The sequence below is a fragment of the Osmerus eperlanus genome, chromosome 24, assembly GCF_963692335.1.
Source record: "Osmerus eperlanus chromosome 24, fOsmEpe2.1, whole genome shotgun sequence".
Lineage (NCBI taxonomy): Eukaryota > Metazoa > Chordata > Actinopteri > Osmeriformes > Osmeridae > Osmerus > Osmerus eperlanus.
Genome location: NC_085041.1, coordinates 10,361,344 through 10,380,958, shown reverse-complemented (window position 1 = coordinate 10,380,958; position 19,615 = coordinate 10,361,344). Strand labels below are relative to the sequence as shown.

General features: G+C 41.0%; 1 protein-coding gene and 1 long non-coding RNA gene across 2 annotated transcripts in view; both read right to left on the bottom strand.

Moving 5' to 3' along the window:
* Positions 1 to 2,102: 2,102 nt before the first annotated feature.
* The window catches only part of ppat (phosphoribosyl pyrophosphate amidotransferase), a 41,677-nt gene continuing 24,164 nt past the window's right edge, over positions 2,103 to 19,615 (bottom strand). The window contains exons 4-11 of the mRNA XM_062450408.1: positions 4,853 to 4,965; positions 4,614 to 4,759; positions 4,353 to 4,425; positions 4,107 to 4,258; positions 3,729 to 3,856; positions 3,336 to 3,557; positions 3,050 to 3,170; positions 2,103 to 2,907 (exon numbers count right to left, since the gene is read on the bottom strand). Coding sequence (XP_062306392.1) covers positions 2,732 to 2,907; positions 3,050 to 3,170; positions 3,336 to 3,557; positions 3,729 to 3,856; positions 4,107 to 4,258; positions 4,353 to 4,425; positions 4,614 to 4,759; positions 4,853 to 4,965 — 1,131 coding nt within the window. The 3' untranslated portion in view covers positions 2,103 to 2,731. The remainder of the gene's footprint in view (positions 2,908 to 3,049; positions 3,171 to 3,335; positions 3,558 to 3,728; positions 3,857 to 4,106; positions 4,259 to 4,352; positions 4,426 to 4,613; positions 4,760 to 4,852; positions 4,966 to 19,615) is intronic.
* Positions 6,034 to 15,007, bottom strand: LOC134011015 (uncharacterized). Its single transcript, XR_009928368.1, has 3 exons — positions 14,945 to 15,007; positions 7,430 to 7,492; positions 6,034 to 7,331 (listed from the first exon to the last, which is right to left on the bottom strand). It is a non-coding gene; the product is annotated as an uncharacterized LOC134011015 (long non-coding RNA).

Here is a 19,615-nt window from a genome sequence, read left to right as displayed (position 1 = left end):
CTGTGGAAATATTGTCTATTCTGCTGTCTGTTCTTATTCTTCTGTATCTCACAACAAACGTCTCTCTTCGATTTGAATAATGCAACGCAGCAAAATAAATTCTTCTTTCAACAAGAGGTCAAATGAGATGTCAATCAGCATCAAATTTCCAGTAGCGAATTAAATTTTGGGGTGGCACCCGGGGTGGCCAATCAGATGTCAGGGGTGTCCAGTGCCACCCCGGACACCCCTCTGTCTCCGCTACTGATCGCAATAGGGGTGAATTGTATCGTATGGCATTAGTAGTTGCTTTTATGTATCTTTAATGTATTGGATCGTTGGCAGTGCATCGAGATGGGTATTGCATCGTCCTGATGGAGATGCACATCCCTAATGGAAACCGATTATGAGGTCGATCGGACTAAATGGGCGAACACAAGGCACTATTTTCCCTAATCTCTCTATATTGTTTTTGTGCAGCCGGGAGAGAAATGTCCGTGGCTAACTAGTTATAGCAAAGGGCAGTTTGTCAACGCTCAGAATGTAGCCCTAAAACAGGAGCACTCGTCGGACATAAACTCAAATACCTCAAAAGTCCCAACTGGAAAATGTTAGCTGTTTTCCAGCGCTGTAGAGGAAACCTTAGTGAACAGATTTACAGTTTAGGCTTTGGCACACTGGAAACTCAAGTTCGTAGTCAGATTGTTTCACATTTGCAAAAATAAGGGAGAGCCGAAAAACTAAGGGAGTGCCGAAAATGTACTAGCGCCGTTTGGCTTCCTAGAACAGTGGTGGACTTGTTTTCCTTACCAGTGACAGTGGGCTACACTGGTTTAAAACTACAGGTATATAATGTTTATTTCACCAACTTATAGTTTACTTTCAATCTAATGTCATAAATCATTTTTTTATTTATTTTGTCCCCAGTGATTTCTGTGATATAGCAGTATATACTGCAGTTACTAGTCTGAAACACATTTTGCCAATCCCTTTACAAATTAAATGCCGCTGTAGCTAGCTAAATTTGAGGCAATCTCCAGTACAGAATGACAAACACTAAAGTTTGTGATTTTACTGTTGAGTGGATAAGTGTATGAATGTATGTAATTATATTTGTCCAGGAGGAGGCACTGTTGCGCCTCATATGACAGTCACGTGTGACTGATGATCTTATAAAGGGGGATGTTCATCCTCTCTTCACTCGTTACCTGACTCTCACGGAGAGAAGCATGTTATACTTTCAATAAATAATGCCACGCATTGATGGCTAAAGAGACAAACGTCTAAATGTCCGTTCATTCCTCTGAATCATTATTCCGCTGTGCAGGTAGGCAGAAGGTATAAGCCTACCTGTTAACATTTACTGGTAATTTTGATGAATGAGGTGTTGAAATGTCAAACTAATCAATGTTAACTAGTTATGCCTCTACCTGTAACAGTACTGCACTGAATTTCTCCTTCCAAGGTTTCAAAAGATCTTTGTCAATGAGTTATGCTGGAAGTTTTTCCTTGTCTTCCTTAAGGGTTTATGTTGGTTGAAGGGCTAGACTAGACTAATTGAGGCTGTCAATAATAAGGGGTTGTCTGGGGACTCAATGCCGTTGCCATGGATGAGAGCCGTGTGAGACAATTATGGATAGGCATGTCCTGAGTGACATTCTACAGATGGATGCAGTGTGGCTAGCGGTGTCCGATTCCATTCTGTGGAGAGACTGAACTGAGTCACATCAGGATTTCGGATGCTGGAATTCAGATAAGGAGCACTTGAGTGTTTTAGTTCCAGGGTAGATTGACTGTTTTCAAAATACATTTCTTTTCTATTTTTCATTAAATCATAAACAGGTCTATTTTACTTTAAGGTATTTTCACAATAAAATTTGTGCAACCTCAAAATATATTTGGGAGCATTTGTACGGGTGCAAATAATCGTTGCGATGCGACCTGTTTTAATTCATTTACAAAACGCTAAAAGCGGTAGGCCTACATCTAACACAGCAGGAAGAAAGATGTGTCTCTCAGGTCACCAGGATCTGCCTTCCAGTGTGACACTCCAATGACCCCCTTGGTCCAGTACCAACTTGAGAAGGCCTGTTTGCAAGGTGGAAGCATTGCACAAACACATTGTCAATAATCAGTTTTATTCAGTTTGATACATACACATACCCATGTAAAATCCAAAATGAAGCCCTATCTGTCCAGGTGCCGATAATATACACTTTGAACAATGATGGCACAGCAGTAAGTATTTAGGTAAAGAGAAAGGTTTGGTATGGTATGGTTATTATAAAAAATACATGCAAAACACCTATTAACAATCATGTAACACAAGTGAGGTAATTCTACTAGATGTTTTATATTTAGAAGAGTTTTATAAACTCTAATTTTTGGTTTTAACTAATTGCATTTTAAACTAACCAATCTGGCAACAATTTCCTCCTACATGGGACAATGCATCAAACACTGATTTGCAGGTTTAATAAAGGAATATGAAATTCAAAGATCCCAATGGAGGAATGGATGGTTTCAGTTTATGCTAAACAATAGTGAATACTATTATTGTAGTGCAATGATGAGTTACAACAGATTAATTTCAATCAACCCACAGCATTCTTTCAGATCAGGAAAACAGGTATTATTTTACTTAACTGCTGGCACTTGGTTAGATTTGAATTTAATTTATACCTCATATACTAAAAACGTTATTCGGCATCTATTCTCTCCTCCAACCTGGGCGGGTCGTGGGGTTGTGTCATTACCACTCCAGCTCAACAGGGTATTTCCCTGTCAGGCAAGCAGTGCAGTGGCCAACCTTTCTATTTGCTTTGTTATTTGAGTCGATCATCTCATCCTTCTCCAGGAGGGATGGGATCCCTCCCTGAACGGCTGACACCAGGCCCTCCACTGACAAGTACTGAACACTGGTGGCACCTGTAAAACATCAAATTGTGTCTGAATCAAATAACTCCTTACAGATGTTACGGAAAATGATAAGGCCTTGTCAGCAATCACCTTCATTTAAAAAGCTAAATGTACAAAAATAAACACCAACTGGCTATGTTAATTCTCTTACCAATGTAGCCAGCTATGTCCTTGAACTCTGGCTTGTTGGCAATGAGCTCTTCCTTGGTAGGAATGTTGATCCCCATGTAACAAGGGAACCTTATTGGAGGAGAAGCTACCCTGATATGAACCTGTGGTAAAAATTATTATAGACCATGTGAGCCATGGTTAGTAAAAGTGCATTAGTAAAGGAAAGATAAATTGACATCGATTGTACTTAAGTCAGTTTTTGTGTACTGTGTATTAATGTATTTGTGTACTGTGTACATTTTCTAACTACTTTGGATTGCTCTCACCTCAGTTGCCCCTGCCTCCTTCAGCAGTTTGATTATGGGGGAGATTGTGTTGCCCCTGACAATGGAATCGTCTATAAGCACCACTCGCTTGCCAGAAAAGTTGTCAGTCAGTGCACCAAACTTCTTTGCCACTCCTAGTTGTCTCAGTCGTGTATTTGGTTGAATAAACGTCCTCCCAACATATCGGTTCTTACACAAAACCTCCACATATGGTAGCCCGGACTTCAGAGAGGGAATATAAGCATAAAGACTGAAACCCCCCCCCCCATCTCCTCTCCACACACACTTTTTAACAAATAAGTGCATTGTCTTTGTATTCTTAGTTTAAACAAGTCAAAGTATGTGTTCATAGTACAAATGTATACATTCAGTTCGTAGCTTCACTTCACTCACCTGTTGTGCGTAACCTAATGCTGCAGGGGTGGCAGACTCTGGCACAGTGCTGACAACATCTGCATCTGTGGGAGACTCAATGGCTAGTTGTCGGCCACATTGCTGTCTTACTGTGTAAACCATCTGACCTAGAGACATCAAGAGGAAACACTTAGACAACTGCTACTAGTGTTGCATCAACTTGACTGTTTGTTCACATTAATATATGACAAAATAGTATGTCCTGTTTGTAGTATCATGTATTCATTTAGCAGACATTGGCATCCAAAATGACATACATGTTTTGTACTGTTAAACTGTACATATACCATTGTATGTATTTGTTGTGTAATGAGAAGATTGCTGCAGTTTTGGCCAATTTGAGGCCACTAAATGTACCTTCAAATATGGAGTCAGGTCTGGCAAAGTAAACATATTCAAATATGCAGAAGGCTGGGAGATCTCCCTCTGGGCGGGGAACAATACTCAAGGTCTTCACTCCATGTTTTGAGATCTGTACTATCTCTCCTGGGAGGACTTCTCTGTAGTACCTGAGGAGCACACAACCAGGGATTGCAGTGCATGAGCCATGGGGCCAGACTTTGCTATGGCAATGAGGCAAAGAGAGGTCAGGTGATAACACACTTGGCACCAATGGACTGGAAGCTGCAAGACTCTGATGACACCACCCAGCCCTCTGTATCTCCTTCTCCAGCACCTAGCGAGAGTGATATAACTGAGCAGTTAATGATTCATTCTCCCTAGAAACCAGCTTGCCAAATCAGGGATTGCCTTAGATCCAAGCATAATGCCTGTTACTTAGATAACTTGCCTCATTAACATTATTTGGTTGATTAATTTAGATTTTTTTCTGCAGAAACAAACAAACTTTCAGTGTCTCTATACCTGATGTGTGGAGTTTAGAAATGGGGACAAGGCGTCCAAGACTGAGGGGTCGGTTTCCATATGGGTCACGGATAGCATAGATTACATCTGTATACATCACTAGCAAGGAGTAGGAAGTAGGCGTTTCAGTCATCAGATTCTTTATCCTGTAAGAGAATAAATAACATAAGCAAGGTAACTAGATACCACTTGTCATAAGTATTATCTATGCATTTGCTAATTTGAGATTTGTGAATTACCTGGCAACCCAGTCAGGAGCATCTAGCTCCTCCATTGGTGGTGTCAGAGCCAACAGTTGGGTGATGAGCTCACTGTCTGAGCTGGTAGACAGGCCCACACCATGACGCATCACCTGCACGTCACATATTGAATCAGAATAAATATAGTGCATACAGAGTAATTAGATCTGCACAGATACTTTAAAACCAGCCATCTGGCTGTAGAGTTATATAGGAGGAAGAAGAGCACAACTCCCATCTGCCATCTAATCACCACACACATTGATACGCATCAATCCGACACCTGATGCTCATGTACACCTGATACCAAGGGCATAGGTTTGGTTAGAACATTGGTGGGGACACAGTTTTACCAAATACTTAACAAATCCTTTTACAAGTTTGCAGGTACTAGCTAGCATAGCTTTGACCGCAACTACGGCATAGTCTCCATTCAAGACAAATGAATGTCCGATAGCTAGTCTAGCAAGCAGACAATTCCGTAGTTGTGTTCCAGAGCTAGCAAAGGCTTGTTAACTATGTAATATAATTTGATTTTATCATTTATTATTCACTCAATGTTAACATATAGCTTACAGGATTAGCCTGCCAGAAAGCCAATCATTAAATCTCTTCTCACAGTCAAATAGCTTGGATATTATCAATATTATTATTGTTCTTCCATATTCTTTGTCACAGTCTCGCTTCGATGCTCACCTGACCACTGACACTGACAGGCTGGTACACATTGTGATCAGCGCTCTCCTGCCAATCAGGAGTAACGCTGACCTTCAGAGTTAAGTAGCAAATGCAGAAATGTTAAAAGAATGAAAAAAATATGTTTAGACTCGCAATTATTGGTGGGGACCATTACATGTTTCCTAACATTGGTGGGGACATGTCCCTACCGTCCCACCCTAAATTTACGCCTATGCCTGATACCAATCAATAGATGACCATAAATACAACCATGCTGTGTGTTTGAGTACCTAGGATCCAGGTGCAAAAATATCATATATACTTTGGGGGGGACAATTACATGAAATGTTCTCAATAGCAATTTTTGAGGGGGGACATCAAAAGTAGTGCTGTAACACATTACCTACGTTGTAATATATATTGGGGGGACAAATTGTATTTTGCCTAGGACTGGGGGGGGTGGGGGGTCATGTCCCCCCCACCCCCCCTGGTATTTCCGCCAATGCTAGGATCTCCCCTAAATTGTTAAATTATTGGATACATTATGAAACTTTCCATAGGAATTTGAGATTTTGACATAATATGTAGTTTACAATGTTACAATGTTACCTGCAAACACAACTCATTATAGTTTATTTAAACAAGTGTTGACATTGCTTTGTCAATGATACATGTCAAATACAGCTGCAATAAAGGAGGCCAAGCAGTCCCGCAAGTCAAATGACACAAAAACCTTTTAGAAATCTGCAGAACTGGGTTCAGAGTACATTTACCGAGTTTGGTATAAATGCATCAAAGAGCATACAAAGCAACTTCCTGTTTGGTGGCTAAGCGCCAATTGGATGTATTGGAAAAATTGTTTAGAAAATAAAAAATCCATACGATATCTTTTGTTAGGTTGGTTTGAAGGTCATCTGTGCCAAATTTGGTGAACATGGACAAGATTTATCTACATGTTGGTTACATAAAAGCGACACCAGTTGCCTGTACTACGAATCAAGATTTGGTGTAACGAGGTAACTTCAGGTTCAACCCGGAGTTTTCTGTATCACGACGGTAGATCACTTGTTACCGGGGTAGATCGCCATGGTAACACATGCTGAAAGCCTAACCTGGTCAGGAGCAGGTTAAGTTGGAGATCGGAGATCAACCGGTATAAAAGCCCCGCTCTCTAACTCAATTCTTGAGGATAATGGCTTCACCGTTCATAGAGGATTCTGTGAAGCTTGGTGCGCTGATAGTGAGAGGTGCGCTCAGAAGAGGCAGAACATTTAGAGACCGACAAAACCCTTTGGCATTCCCTGATGATTATCTTTATGAAAGATATAGATTCCCAAGGGAATTACTTATCTTTGCCAACTTCTTGAGTCGTATGTTGCCAATGCGACACATCGAAGCCGTGTGCTCACAGTCCCACAGACTGTATGCATAGTCTTGCGTTATTTCGCTACGGGTACTTTTATGTAGTGTCATGTTGATATGTTATCCCTATTCAGTGGGGTGTCTCCCCTTAACCCCTTCTGTTGTCCTTGGGTTGCTTTGACCCATTTTCTAATTATTTCCATATCAGAAATTTGGGTTTCCTTCAACCAAAACATTTCAAACCAAAAATAACGTGTATGGTACCGTACAATGCTCTTCACAAGTTAAATAAATGATCATTTCACTACTTTAATTGAATTTGGATGTTTCATTCACTTTTATAGCATTTTTCAAAAACAGCCTTACTTAAACGCCTCTTATACTCTATATCGTGCTCCAGGGTTCTTTTATACAGGGCCCTCACATTGTCTGCTCCAACCTGAAACAAATTAAGAACATTGTCCCTTTGCAAGGCACACTTGGAGAAAGTTGAAGGTGTCCATTTGACTACTGTGTTTCAAGGTTCATTGCTTATACCTTGTGTCTTTGTCTTGGCCTTGAAGTGGAGGCCCTAGGCTCAGGGGGAGGAAGAAGTTCCTCCTCCTGCTGAGTTTAACACCATAGCAATTTAATCAATTGAGTCATATTTGAAATTAGCACTGTAAGGTCTTGTGTCTCATTGTAGCAGAGAGTCAACAGACAAAGCATGGTACCATCCACACCTTTCTCCTACCCCCAACAAGGAAAGGGTCTTCCCCCTTTTGTCCTTATCTCCCAGAGCAGGAGCTTCAAAGCTTCTGGCCCAGCATGGGGTCAGGAACAGAGGCCACACAGCCTCATAGTATCAGACAAAGGATTTCTAAGGAAGAACTTTCTTTTGTGGATTTACAAACATATTCTCAAGGACTACATGGCTCATGGACACTATTTCAATGACAGTAGTTAATGTGTTATAATGTGTGCTTTTCTCATTTACTTAGAACGTTGTTTAATTGATGTTTGAGTATAACTTCCCTTCAGGAAGAGTTAGGTTAGTCAATTGTAGATCCAAAATAATTGTGTCATACTAACAAAACCATTTATAAATGTTGTATTGTTATATTCTGAAGTTTAAGCATTCCATGGACATTTGAAATAACGGAACTCAAAGCTAGCAGCCACTTCACACTTCTAGGCAAATCTCAGGATGACGCCCAGGTGGGGAATAACTGACCAATGACCGAGTTCACCTTCACATGGATACCCCCCTGTTCTTTGGAGTATAAAACCCCCAAACGTACAATCACCCCCGCTTGTTCGTAGGAATAACTGAAGTGAAACCATAGAGTTAATATTACTAGAGGAAGCAACTTTTGTCTTCCAAGATGGCGTCCCCATTCATTTCTATGAAAAGTGCTCAGTGGCGCAGTGAGGCAAGCGAGAGCGCGAAACTGGACCACGCCATCTTTCCACTTCCGAGTCTTCCGGTCTAGCTTTAAACAGTGGCTCTTTTTTTCCCTAGCTCCGAGACCTCGTGCACGCTTGCAACTAGATGTACACGTCATACTTTGCGACAAACCAGTCGCGAGCATAGATTTATATGGTTGCGAGCGTGTGAGCTAAGGCATTGCAGTGGCAGAATGGGATACAAGTCCGATAAGAATCAGAGAAATGATGCAAACTTTACGGAAATGTATGCTGTCACTGTATAGTATTCCTTTCACTTGGTTTTTAGAAATAGGCTATAGGGCTAAATATAGGGCTATTCTAGATGGAACTCATCACATATGTTGCTTTTTTTCTTGTGATTTGAGTATGATTTCCAACGTATTGTATCGGATTAAATAAACTTAACATGAACACCTAGCTACATTTACATTGTCATTTAGCAGACGCCCTTATCCAGAGCGACTTACAGTAAGTACAGGGACATTCCCCCGAGGCAAGTAGGGTGAAGTGCCTTGCCCAAGGACACAACGTCATCTGCATGGGCGGGAATCGAACCGGCAACCTTCTAATTACTAGCCCGATTCCCTAACCGCTCAGCCACCTGACTCCCTAGCTCCGTCGTTGTTCTCGCCAGGCAAAGAAAGCTTAATAGTTATTTTGGTAACAGAAATCTTCCATAATGCAGACTTACCATAGCTTACTGTGAACTGTATATTCAAACGAAATGCCATGAAATTCACATATCAGTGTAGAAATGTGGCCTGTGTTTTATATGTTCAACCTACAAAACCAAACGCCTATTAATGGATATAACGTGATCAGACTTGGAAATAATGTAATAAATAAAAGCTTGAGAAGTGTCTAAAATATACTTTATTTAACATTTGCCTTTGAAAGGGGCATATTAACAGAACTAGGCCTATATACAAGATGTTTCCATCAGATATAAGTAGGGGTGACAGTCAGTGAGGACCTTCATTGTCCAACAAAAGTGTGAAATGAGTTCCTGAAAGCATGTGCAAAGCGCTAAAACTTTGTCGCACTGAAATGTGGAGTTAAACCGAAGAACAGTTTCTCTTCCGTTTTCAGATCAGGTTTTAATGGGCGGAGCCAAAAAATGCCCTATGTCATTTCGCCTTATCTACGTCAGATCACTGAATGGCTCCTCCTGCTGTACTGTTATTGTAGCCTACATCAGCTAGCTAGCTAGCTTCAGGATGTCTCCCACCAACCGCAACTGCATCTTCCCTGGATGCAAGAACTCCAGCTGCGCTGCAACGCCATTTAAGTTTCCTATTGATAATGAAAGGAAAAATGGGTGGATAGATTTTGTGAAGAGCCACGCTGATGGAAAGCTTCGGATAAACTCCAACAGCCGCCTCTGCAGTGGATAAGAGAGTCTGCTAAATGAATAAATTCAGTGACCATTTCACAGCGGATAGTTTTAACATGGACCAGAGACAGACGGAGCCGTACCGAGCATCGCCCTCCCGGCCGTTCCTCCTCCCGGTCGCACCTGGACAATCCACCACTGCCTGCAGTTCATCACTCTGTTCTGTGTGCTTGTTATAATTATACTAGATAACTTTTCCAGAGGTATCTCTGCTATGAGTTAGTGCAAACCGCTAAATTGATAGGCTACTCGGTGTAGAATGATGGTATTTTGGTGAAATGGTAGCTAATGTGTTAGAAGTAGCCTAGTTGGAGAGCTCACTGTCTGCTGTCTCTGGTGTCCATTTTTACTGTTACAGCTCAGGGGAACATTTCATTAATATGCATCTGTATGTTTCACTCATTGAACAAATAAATTCTAATTCTAGCCTATTAGGCCGTAAGGTGAACCCTGTTATCGTTTCAACCCGCTCTACAGTCTGGCATCTACACAATCTTTAGCTCATAAAAAAGAGCGAGTCCTGCTAAGCTACCAAAAAAAAGTTTGTTGCTGAAATTCCAGTCGATTGTCGATGCGTCTATGTTTTATGCAGAACTAGTTTCTCCAGAGCGTAATAGGATTTTGGTGGCGCGGTTCGACACGTGATCCTTCTACACCAATAAGGTAGCTGCTTTTTGTCAACATGGATGGATATGGTTGTCAAATAGAGGATGGGACCTTGCACGTTAGTGTTTCCTATGTTTATTTTGCCGTGGCGGCCCGCCACGACTACATTTCTGCCGCCATGGTATCATAAATAGGGCTGTACAAAATCTTAGGACGTCTATGTGATTGTTAGAGTGCATGTCGGAGAATAGCATGGATACGCGCTTCACACCGCAGTTGAGATTGTGCGTCTTTGAGAAGTCGTATAGCTAACTTGTCAGTTAATTTAAGCCTGTTATTGTATTAGTCTATATTCTTGCTAATTTAAATTAAGTTAACTGGTGATCTGTATTATTCCCCTGCTAGGTAAATTGCACGTCTGTTGATTCGATAGCGATTGCTGCCTTTGCTTACGTTTGTATTTTCAGTGCATTACTATGCAGAAGTAGTTTTAATTAATAAATAGTGGGTTTATTGTTATTATTTGCTACAGAATGCTTAGCCTATCAAGCTCAAATGAAGCAGACAGTGTACATGCTTTCGAGTACCTTAATCGATAGGCTACTGACCAACGTCAATTATTAATACGTCAATTAATAATTGGCAGCATTTATGCCATTTAGAACATACTTTATGAGTGGAAGGTCTCTAAGTAGCCTAACCTTATTGCTTTAGGGGAAATAGTACGAAAATATGTGCAATATTACATTAGTTATTAAACTAGGCTATTACATTAACCTGGGGGGGGGGGGGGGGGGGGGACAGACTTATGTCGTTGTTGTAACATTCATTCATTCATTCTTCCACAAATGAAAACACTGATCAACCATAAAAACAATCGTAATGAAAAATATGAAATATGATATATAAAACTGTACAAAACATAATAAGGAACTAGAGAGGGTACAATTTCTGGGGAAATTGTAGGGTGTGCTTGCTTGCGTCGGTTGCACAGGGGTCCGTTTTTGAATTACATTTTTACAACTGATATTTCTGTATATGTTATATAAAAATGCATACTTATTATTTATAAAGATTACATAGATTTAAAAGCATATTTTTTTTGCTGCTCATTTACAACTGAAAATACGAGTGAAGTGTAGAATGAAATAGATGTCTTCTCATTTCCCCTGCAAGAGGCAGCCTCATCGTTGAATCAAAACTAATAAATTTGGCAGACCGGTGTAAAAATTGACCTAATCTCTATGATTTAAACGTCATTTTAAGTTTTTCCCTTCTCATGATATTTTCAGGCATTTAGCCTACTCATTGCATTCATTCATTAATAAAGAACCCCGTTTGAAGATTATTCTACGACGTTACAGTACCCGGCAGTAGAAGATGGAATCGCGATTCAAACAGTACCATCTGCTAACTGAAAATATGCCCCCAAAACGTAAATAAGCTTGACATTTATTTAGTGGAAAATCGCTCATTTATAAAAAGCTCACTGGTAGCGATCATTGTCAGTAACAACGCAAAATGCGATATAGCCCTGTGTGGAGAAGCTGCCCCGGTAAATTGTACTACTACGGTACAGTACTAGACTACTGCTGTGTTCGTCTTGGTACTGTAGCGATTGCGTTGGTTGAATTGGATTTAACGTTCCGTTGTACGGTTTAAGCTGAAATTAATTATTTTCATGAACAGATTGACAACGTTTAGGCTGTGGCAATGAAGTTCAGGTTAGTAGTTAGATAGACTTTTGATTTAAGTAAGGGGAGTGCCGAACATGTTCTGTCGCCGTTTGACTTCCTAAACAGCTGTGTAAGTTAGATGTTTTTGTCGTGTGTCTCGCGTAAGCTACAGCGTTGCAGTGAGCTACACTGGTTTGAAACCACAGGTAATGGTCATTTCACCAACAAATCGTTTACTAATGTCAGAATAAATCCTACAACGAAAATGTATATGTGAGGAATGTTTATTTTAACGATTGAAAACAGATAACGCTACATCATAGACCACTGTAGTATGTGTTGCCCGGGCAACACAGGCTAATGTCATGATGCTAATACTTCAGTGAAATAGTAGACTACTGTTTCCGAAAGTAGATGTACTTCCTTAATAATATCAGCTTATACTGTACATTACACATCACAATTGTGTGTCATATCACAAAGTAAAATGAGTAAATAGTTATCACCCTGGCCTCTTTGCTTGTGGAATTTCTGCAGCTGCCTTGCAGTAAAGCTATAGTTAGCCTAGCTATCCCCCAAGTTAACAGATGCGAAACGAATGTTCTGCCAAAGGTAGTCACGCGTGTTTTCGTGACGTTAGTGACGTTAGTAACGTCAGTGACTGTGGCTAGCAAATTAGCCACCGTTAGCTTCACTTTTCGCCACAAAAACTTAACTTCAGCCTAAACCATGCAACGGAACGTAAATTCCAATAGAAGCAACTCAATCGCTACCAAGACGAAACTTTTGACACCTACGTTGTCTATGTAGGCCAAATATTGACTGAGTTTTAGGGGGGCAAAAAGAAATAAAAATAATAATAATATATATGTGAGAGAACAAAGGTTGTGCTTTCGCCGAAGGCTTGAGCACACCCAATAACAGATTAAGGACACTCAGTCCTCACTGTCAGTGTCAGGACAGTTATCTCCCAGTTCCTCAGTTTCTTTTGTGTTGGCACAATTACAACAACGACATAAGTCTGTACAACACAGTCCTGCAGAAAAACATGAACATCTGCCTGTCTCACACGCACTTTTGCAGCCGCAGTGTATCACGACAAACTTTTTTTTGGTAGCTTAGCACGAATCGTTCTTTTTTATGAGCTAAAGATTGTGTAGATGCCAGACTGTGGAGCGGGAATCATTTTCTGAAAGACTTTTCGTGGTTCACCTTGCAGCCTATATATGGTTTTGTTCAGCTTGACATAGCGTCTATTATCTGGGTCGGAGGTAGGCACTAGGCAGCGAGGGGCGGAGCTTCAGCTCCTTCAGGCGACACGCCCCCCCAGTCTCAAGCAGAGAAGACTGCTGATTTTTTTCACGATTTCAAAGCCTAATTTAACATACTTGTCGGTGTTATTTTTTCATTCGAATTTGGATGGGTAGTTAATAACACATTATTCTGTGGTGTGGCGAACTTAAAACTTTACAGGATCTTTAACATAATATTTGCCATCATGTCATGAACGTAAAAACGTTCTTGACAGAAAAATCAAATCTGTTTTAAAATAACGGGAATAAACTATATTAACAACATTTCATGTATGTGAGACAACCATTTGCTAAACTTGCTACAACAGGGCAGGCAACTCAAGCCATTTCTCCCTGTGCTCATTCAATATGGCTCATTCAGCTCCAGGTAAATCGGCTATCGGCCAATGTGAACTTTTCGTGCCCTGTTAGTATCCGCGAGCACATTTGCAGGCAACTTTTATTGACGTAAGCAAATAAATGGGGTGCTAGTTTACCCATTTCGGATTGGTTTCAAACTACAAAAATCAGGAAAAATGATTCTATGAAAAAGCTAATAGTATGAGCCAGGTTCGAGAATCAAACAAAAATTATTGGGGGAGATAGTTTTGTAAATGTTGACTGGAGTTAATAGAATAAAAACGACCGGAAGAGCCGGAAGTCTAACAAGAAATGCAATACCACCTACATCCACCGGGGCCGTTGCTTCAAGCCGAGGGGTGGGGGCTTGAGTGAAACGCGTAATTTCTGACTTTCCTCTTAACTTGCAAATTCACTGAGCGCCCGGAACTTTGACGAGAGATTCCGCTTTCTATTCGTTGGACATAACAAACCATTGACTCCTTTCTTCAAACCGACAAAAGTAACTGCGATTTGCAATATTTCTTACTTGTGACATATGGGCATGTTGTGGTTTAATTGTTGATGTTTGATTGTAGTTTACAAATGATTTAACCTAACCATCGTTAGGTCAGTTGCCATTGATCGTCCATTTGTTGCTATAGAGGCCTACCTCTTCCTCTCTACCTCTTTCTCACTCTCTCTCTCTCCCTTCCCCCTCCCCATGTGCTCTACACAGCCATTGTGTAGCTCGCCATCATTAGAATCTAGGCCTACTGTACTGCTTTAGCCAAACTAACCCATAACTTATCTGGTATCTGTTCATAATAATTACATTTTCTTAAATCATTGTGTATAATACTCGCGTATCTCTCACGTTATCTGATCTGCTTTACTTTCATAGAATTCACTACTTAAGATTAGACTGATTATTACGAAGGCTATTATTCAACAAGGTCTCCCCAGTCCCTTTAAACAAATCCTGGGGTGGTGTCCCGTCAACTAAATACTTTATTATAGATCAAGTATTCCTCATCTTAAACGTGTATACCCCGCTACATCATGTTCAGACCACCACTATTAGCAAGTCATTACAGACACTTCAATCACAGCCACACGTTCACACACTCTCACCATCTGTGTTGCAAGTGGTAAAGAAAAATCAAAAGTGTACCCCCAAAGCGCTCTCTGAGCAGGCAGACACAGTTTCCTGATCATCTAGGACCTCCACTTGAGAAAGTAAATGGCCTATTTGATCAATATTCAGCAACCACATATGGCATACATACTGGCGTATGACTATTAGTTTCACTGTTACCTCGGTATGGCACAGGGGGTCGACAGTGGGTGGTGGCAGCAACACCACTGTATTTCCTGTCACTGCAGATAACAGTAATACATTTCACTCCTACAATATTCATAAATAATTGTTGAATGAACATGGTCACATAGATTACTTGAAACATACCCTGTGCATATGCATATAACAAGGCTCAAGACGCACTTGTTCCGGGAGTACAACGGTACTTAGGAATGGTTCGCTTGACCCGATGTTAGTTTCCTCAAGGATCACAATGACTCTTGCTTAGAGACTTGTTGCTCTTGTGGTTAGGGGTAACTGATTTAAAAATTTTGTACTCGCTGTGATATATTGTTTTTATTATTGTTGCTTGTTTTTTTCCACAGGTACACTTGCACTTATAGCGGTTCATGTTGTTTAATTGTAACTTGTTTAACTACATGCTCTTATGGTTCTTCCCTTTGGCACTTACTTTGGTTGTTCATAATGTGTGCTTCATGTTTTGGCTACTCGCAATGTTTTTGTGGCTATCTTGTTGTTATGATCAGCAGGGCTCTAGAGTGCGACCAATTTGGTCGCATATGCGACCAAAATTTGTATGGGTGCGACTAAAATTTTTACTAGGTCGCACCGGTGCACCTAACCTCCTCGCATCAGCTGCCTCTCCAGGAACGAAGCGTTTGTTTCTTCTTTGACGGAACTCGCACTCATGGTTGGATCATATCGTGGTCTAAACTAATCAGAGACAGAGATGGGGCGGGTCTTTGCCTCTGATTGGCTGTGGTCCAGATATTCCTGTAGGCCTACACTGCTCCGTGCTGTGTGATTGAAATTACGACCTGAGCACCAGAGAATCAGTTATGGCAGACCTGGGCATTGTACGGCCCGCGGGCCACAACCGGCCCACAGGCTGTTCCAATCCAGCCCGCGTGAGGTAAATCAAAAATTAAAAATAAATAGTGTTGAGCGGTTGTAAATATGTAGTCCTGAAACACTTGTGATCAGGCAATTTACATATGTGTGCTTGCGCAACCTCACCGACAGGAGAGTTAGGTGGTTAGCCCTCGAAAATGAAAAACGAAAGGTTGATACAGAATGTAGAGTTTTTAACAAGACATGGACTTCTAATTATCTGTTTACTGAGGTCAAAGTCAAAGCTGTGTTCTTAGTTTTGGAGAACAGGTCGCTGTGTTGAAGGATTACAAATTGAATCGGCACTAAGGGACTCAAGAAAAAAACGAACGCGGACATAATAAGAACTTGACTGATTCAGTGGGCGCGGGCTGATGGTTTGCTAGTTAAATTGCACACTCGGATCATCACCTGTCAGCTGTCCTTCGCATATCCACCTCAGACATTCAGCCAGATTTCGATGCACTTGTTCAAGCCCACTGGATTCCTCTCACATAACAAAATGAACTGCAAAAAAGTATTGCTTTTTGTATAAAGTTGATCAGTTGCATATCTTTAACATACTGCAAAACAACTTTTCAGTGTTGGTGAAGATTAACTAGAAAATGAAACGTAATGATGAAAATGATGTAATGATTATTTTAGTTTTTACTGTTACTTCGATAGTCTTTTCCTAGTTGACCAACATGTAAAATATTTATATAAATATTCACAGAATATCCTTATTCTTCTGATAACCAATAGCTGCTAATAAAAATATATACTTTACTGCTTTTTACAATGGGGGAAAATGAATAGTGAGCAGAATTAAGTTCAAGTTATCGTTGATGCGGCCCTCCAACACATTTCAGGTTTCTCATGTGGCACCTTGTCAAAATTAATTGCCCACCCCTGAGTTACGGAGCTGGGCCATGGAGCTAACCCATGGAGCTAGGATGTTGATGCTAGGGAGAGTGTGGCAAGCTGGTTTAGCCAAGGCCAAAGGGCAAGAAAGCCAAATTACAGGTGTTGGCCATCTGAAGGGCATGCGAGCAAGGGGGGACCCGCTATAAGACTTTGAGCCATGAAATGTTAGGTCTCAGTTCAGGGAAGCACTTTTAAACAGTAGCACTTTCTATTTTAAAATGTTTTATTTTGCTTGCAATGTTTTAGTTTGGCAGCTCAGTGAAGCACTTAAAATATTTTTATATACAGTTTAATTGTGCGTCAAATAAAACCAATATTTACCTACACCTTATTCTTGTTTAAGGTCATTTACATAATATATATGAATGTATATGGAGCGTGATAAAAAGGTGACCTTGAAATTGTGGCGACGCAAGGAAAAATTTGGGTGCACCTAAATAAAAAAGTTAGGCGCACCAGTGCAACCAAGGGAAAAAGTTAGTCTGGAGCCCTGATCAGTAACCTATGCACTTTGTAAAGCTCTCTTGGAAGTCGCTTTGGATAAAAGCGTCTGCTAAATGAATAAATGTAAATTTATGCCTGGGTTTCCGAGCTGCTGCCACCAGGGTCTGACGAAATGCCCCCTTCGACTCCTTCCATCATGGGGCGACCCTGATTGCTGGAGAGGGCCAGCTCCTTAGCAGAAGTGAAGTCCTGTGGAGGAGGGACCCCTCCAGTTCTTTGCCAAATTTTTCTTCCTAATTTCATTGTTTTATAGGCCCTTTGTAAAACAATATCCTACAAATGGGACTGACTCAAGCAATTCAGCCTTGTACTTGTTGGCCTTAAAATATGTGCAAGTATTGCCTACTGCCACTTACCAGTTTGAATTATGTTTTTATATTTATTTTTTTATCTGCTCCCACGATCGTTTGCCAGTGCCAGAGTTGCAACTGAAATAATACAGCAACAAAAGTTTAACATTATGGAATGCACAAGTGTAATTATGGTCACATCATGTGCCTGGGGCAGTGATATCAATAAGTCATGTAGCTTACGCATTTACAGCGTCTGCCAGCTTGGCAGCAGCGACTGTGTTGCTTTTTGCCTGTATTATATGTCTGTATTCTTGATGGTTCCTGAGGTTTGTATTACAATATTTCACGCAGGAGGAGCAGACAAAGTTAGTAAGATTATTATCTGCTCCTCCTGCGTGAAATATGCAGCTTGTTTTGTCCATGTTTGCGGATACGGTGCAAACACCGCCCCTTTTATGTGAATGCGCACGACTCTAGATGGAAAAGTTAGAGAGTTGATAACCACCGTCGTGATACCGCTTATCATAAGAGAGATTTCGTGAATTGTAGCTGCAGCGCAGCCAAAGACAACTTTGTTGCTGGCATTGTGACAAATGAATCATGCAGCTAAAAACTCAGGTTTCATTTACCGTTGACCTCCTTGTCTATTCTTTGTCTATGAGTGCGGCAACTCCCTTTCTCGTTGGCTATCAATTAGGTGTGCGTTGGTAGTACAAATGTCTCAAATACAAGTGTTCTACATTGTGTAGAACTCTGAAGCAGCATGCCGAAACGTTCATACACGTTAGCTTTCAAACAAAGTTATGTACAAGTGTAATAAATACTGGGGTAGAATTCAACCAATTAAATAACCGTTTTCAGATTTTTTGGGTGGGGCGTTTATTCGAGGGCGGCGTTTATTCCACAACGTTCATTTTTGGTGCAGCGTTTATTCGAAGAAATACGGTATGTGTTAACTACTGGATGGCATTGATTGATCTCCAGGCCTTATGATCATCATTTCATGCCCCTCATAGTTTATTGTTTTAATAATCGATCAGTCCCACCAGAATTCCGCTGAGCACGGACAGGTAGAACAAAAGCTGACAAAGTATTTGGCTAACTGGCTAGTAGTCGATAGTTGCTGGTAGCTGGCAGATCCAGTGCAACTACAGTAGCACACTAGCAGGAATAATGTACCATTTTGTTCACGTGGAGAAGCAGGCTGCAGTCGTGATGCTTTGCTTCTTCCTCCATAGTTTCAGACCGGAGAAAGTAGTTATTGCCATTAAGTAACTACTAACTACTGCTGTGTGGGATTGCTAAGTTAAACTATGGGTAGCCTACTTACGTTTTACAGACAAGAATGCTATCATATGACACATTATCACACTGGTTTGTGCCTGTTTACTGTACTGTAGCAGTTATAGCTAGCCAACTATCTGCCAGAAGCTATGGGCACCAAGCTAACAAAAACTGAGAAACAGCAGAACATACAGGGAAACATCATGAATGCAGCCAGCCATGTTTCCTGAAATAAAACACCACCCTGGTCTGTATTTTTGACAGCTGTAACTAGGTAGTGAAATAACTAGTAAAAAAGTAACTAGGTAGTAGGTAGCAAAATGACTTAGGAGTTATTGTTCACTGCGTGTTAGAAGCACATTTCATCGCAAAAATGTGTGTCACCAACACCTAGCAGTCCTGAGCTCCTCTGGCTGCGGAAACTGGTACGAGACCAGCACATCTCTCTTCCCCGGCTGTTCCTCACCAGTGGCGGACAAAGATCCAAATCTTCTATGGTTCGGCTCCATTGTCTGTGGGGTTCTACAACCTGAGGCTGTTTCAGCCCTGCCTGACGATCCTTGGATCGTCATCAGAGAACTGCCCAAAGAAAAGGCCAGCTCTCATCACTGCCACATCCCAGCAGAGGCATGACCACTCATTGAACTCCTGTGAGTTAATCTACACATCTACCGGAGCACCAGACTGTTTCCAGCAGGAACAAACATGATGCTAAGCGCCTGTCTCCCTCTCCTCCACTTCCAAACATCCCGCTGGCAAACAGGTTTGACATCCTGAATATGAAGGATTT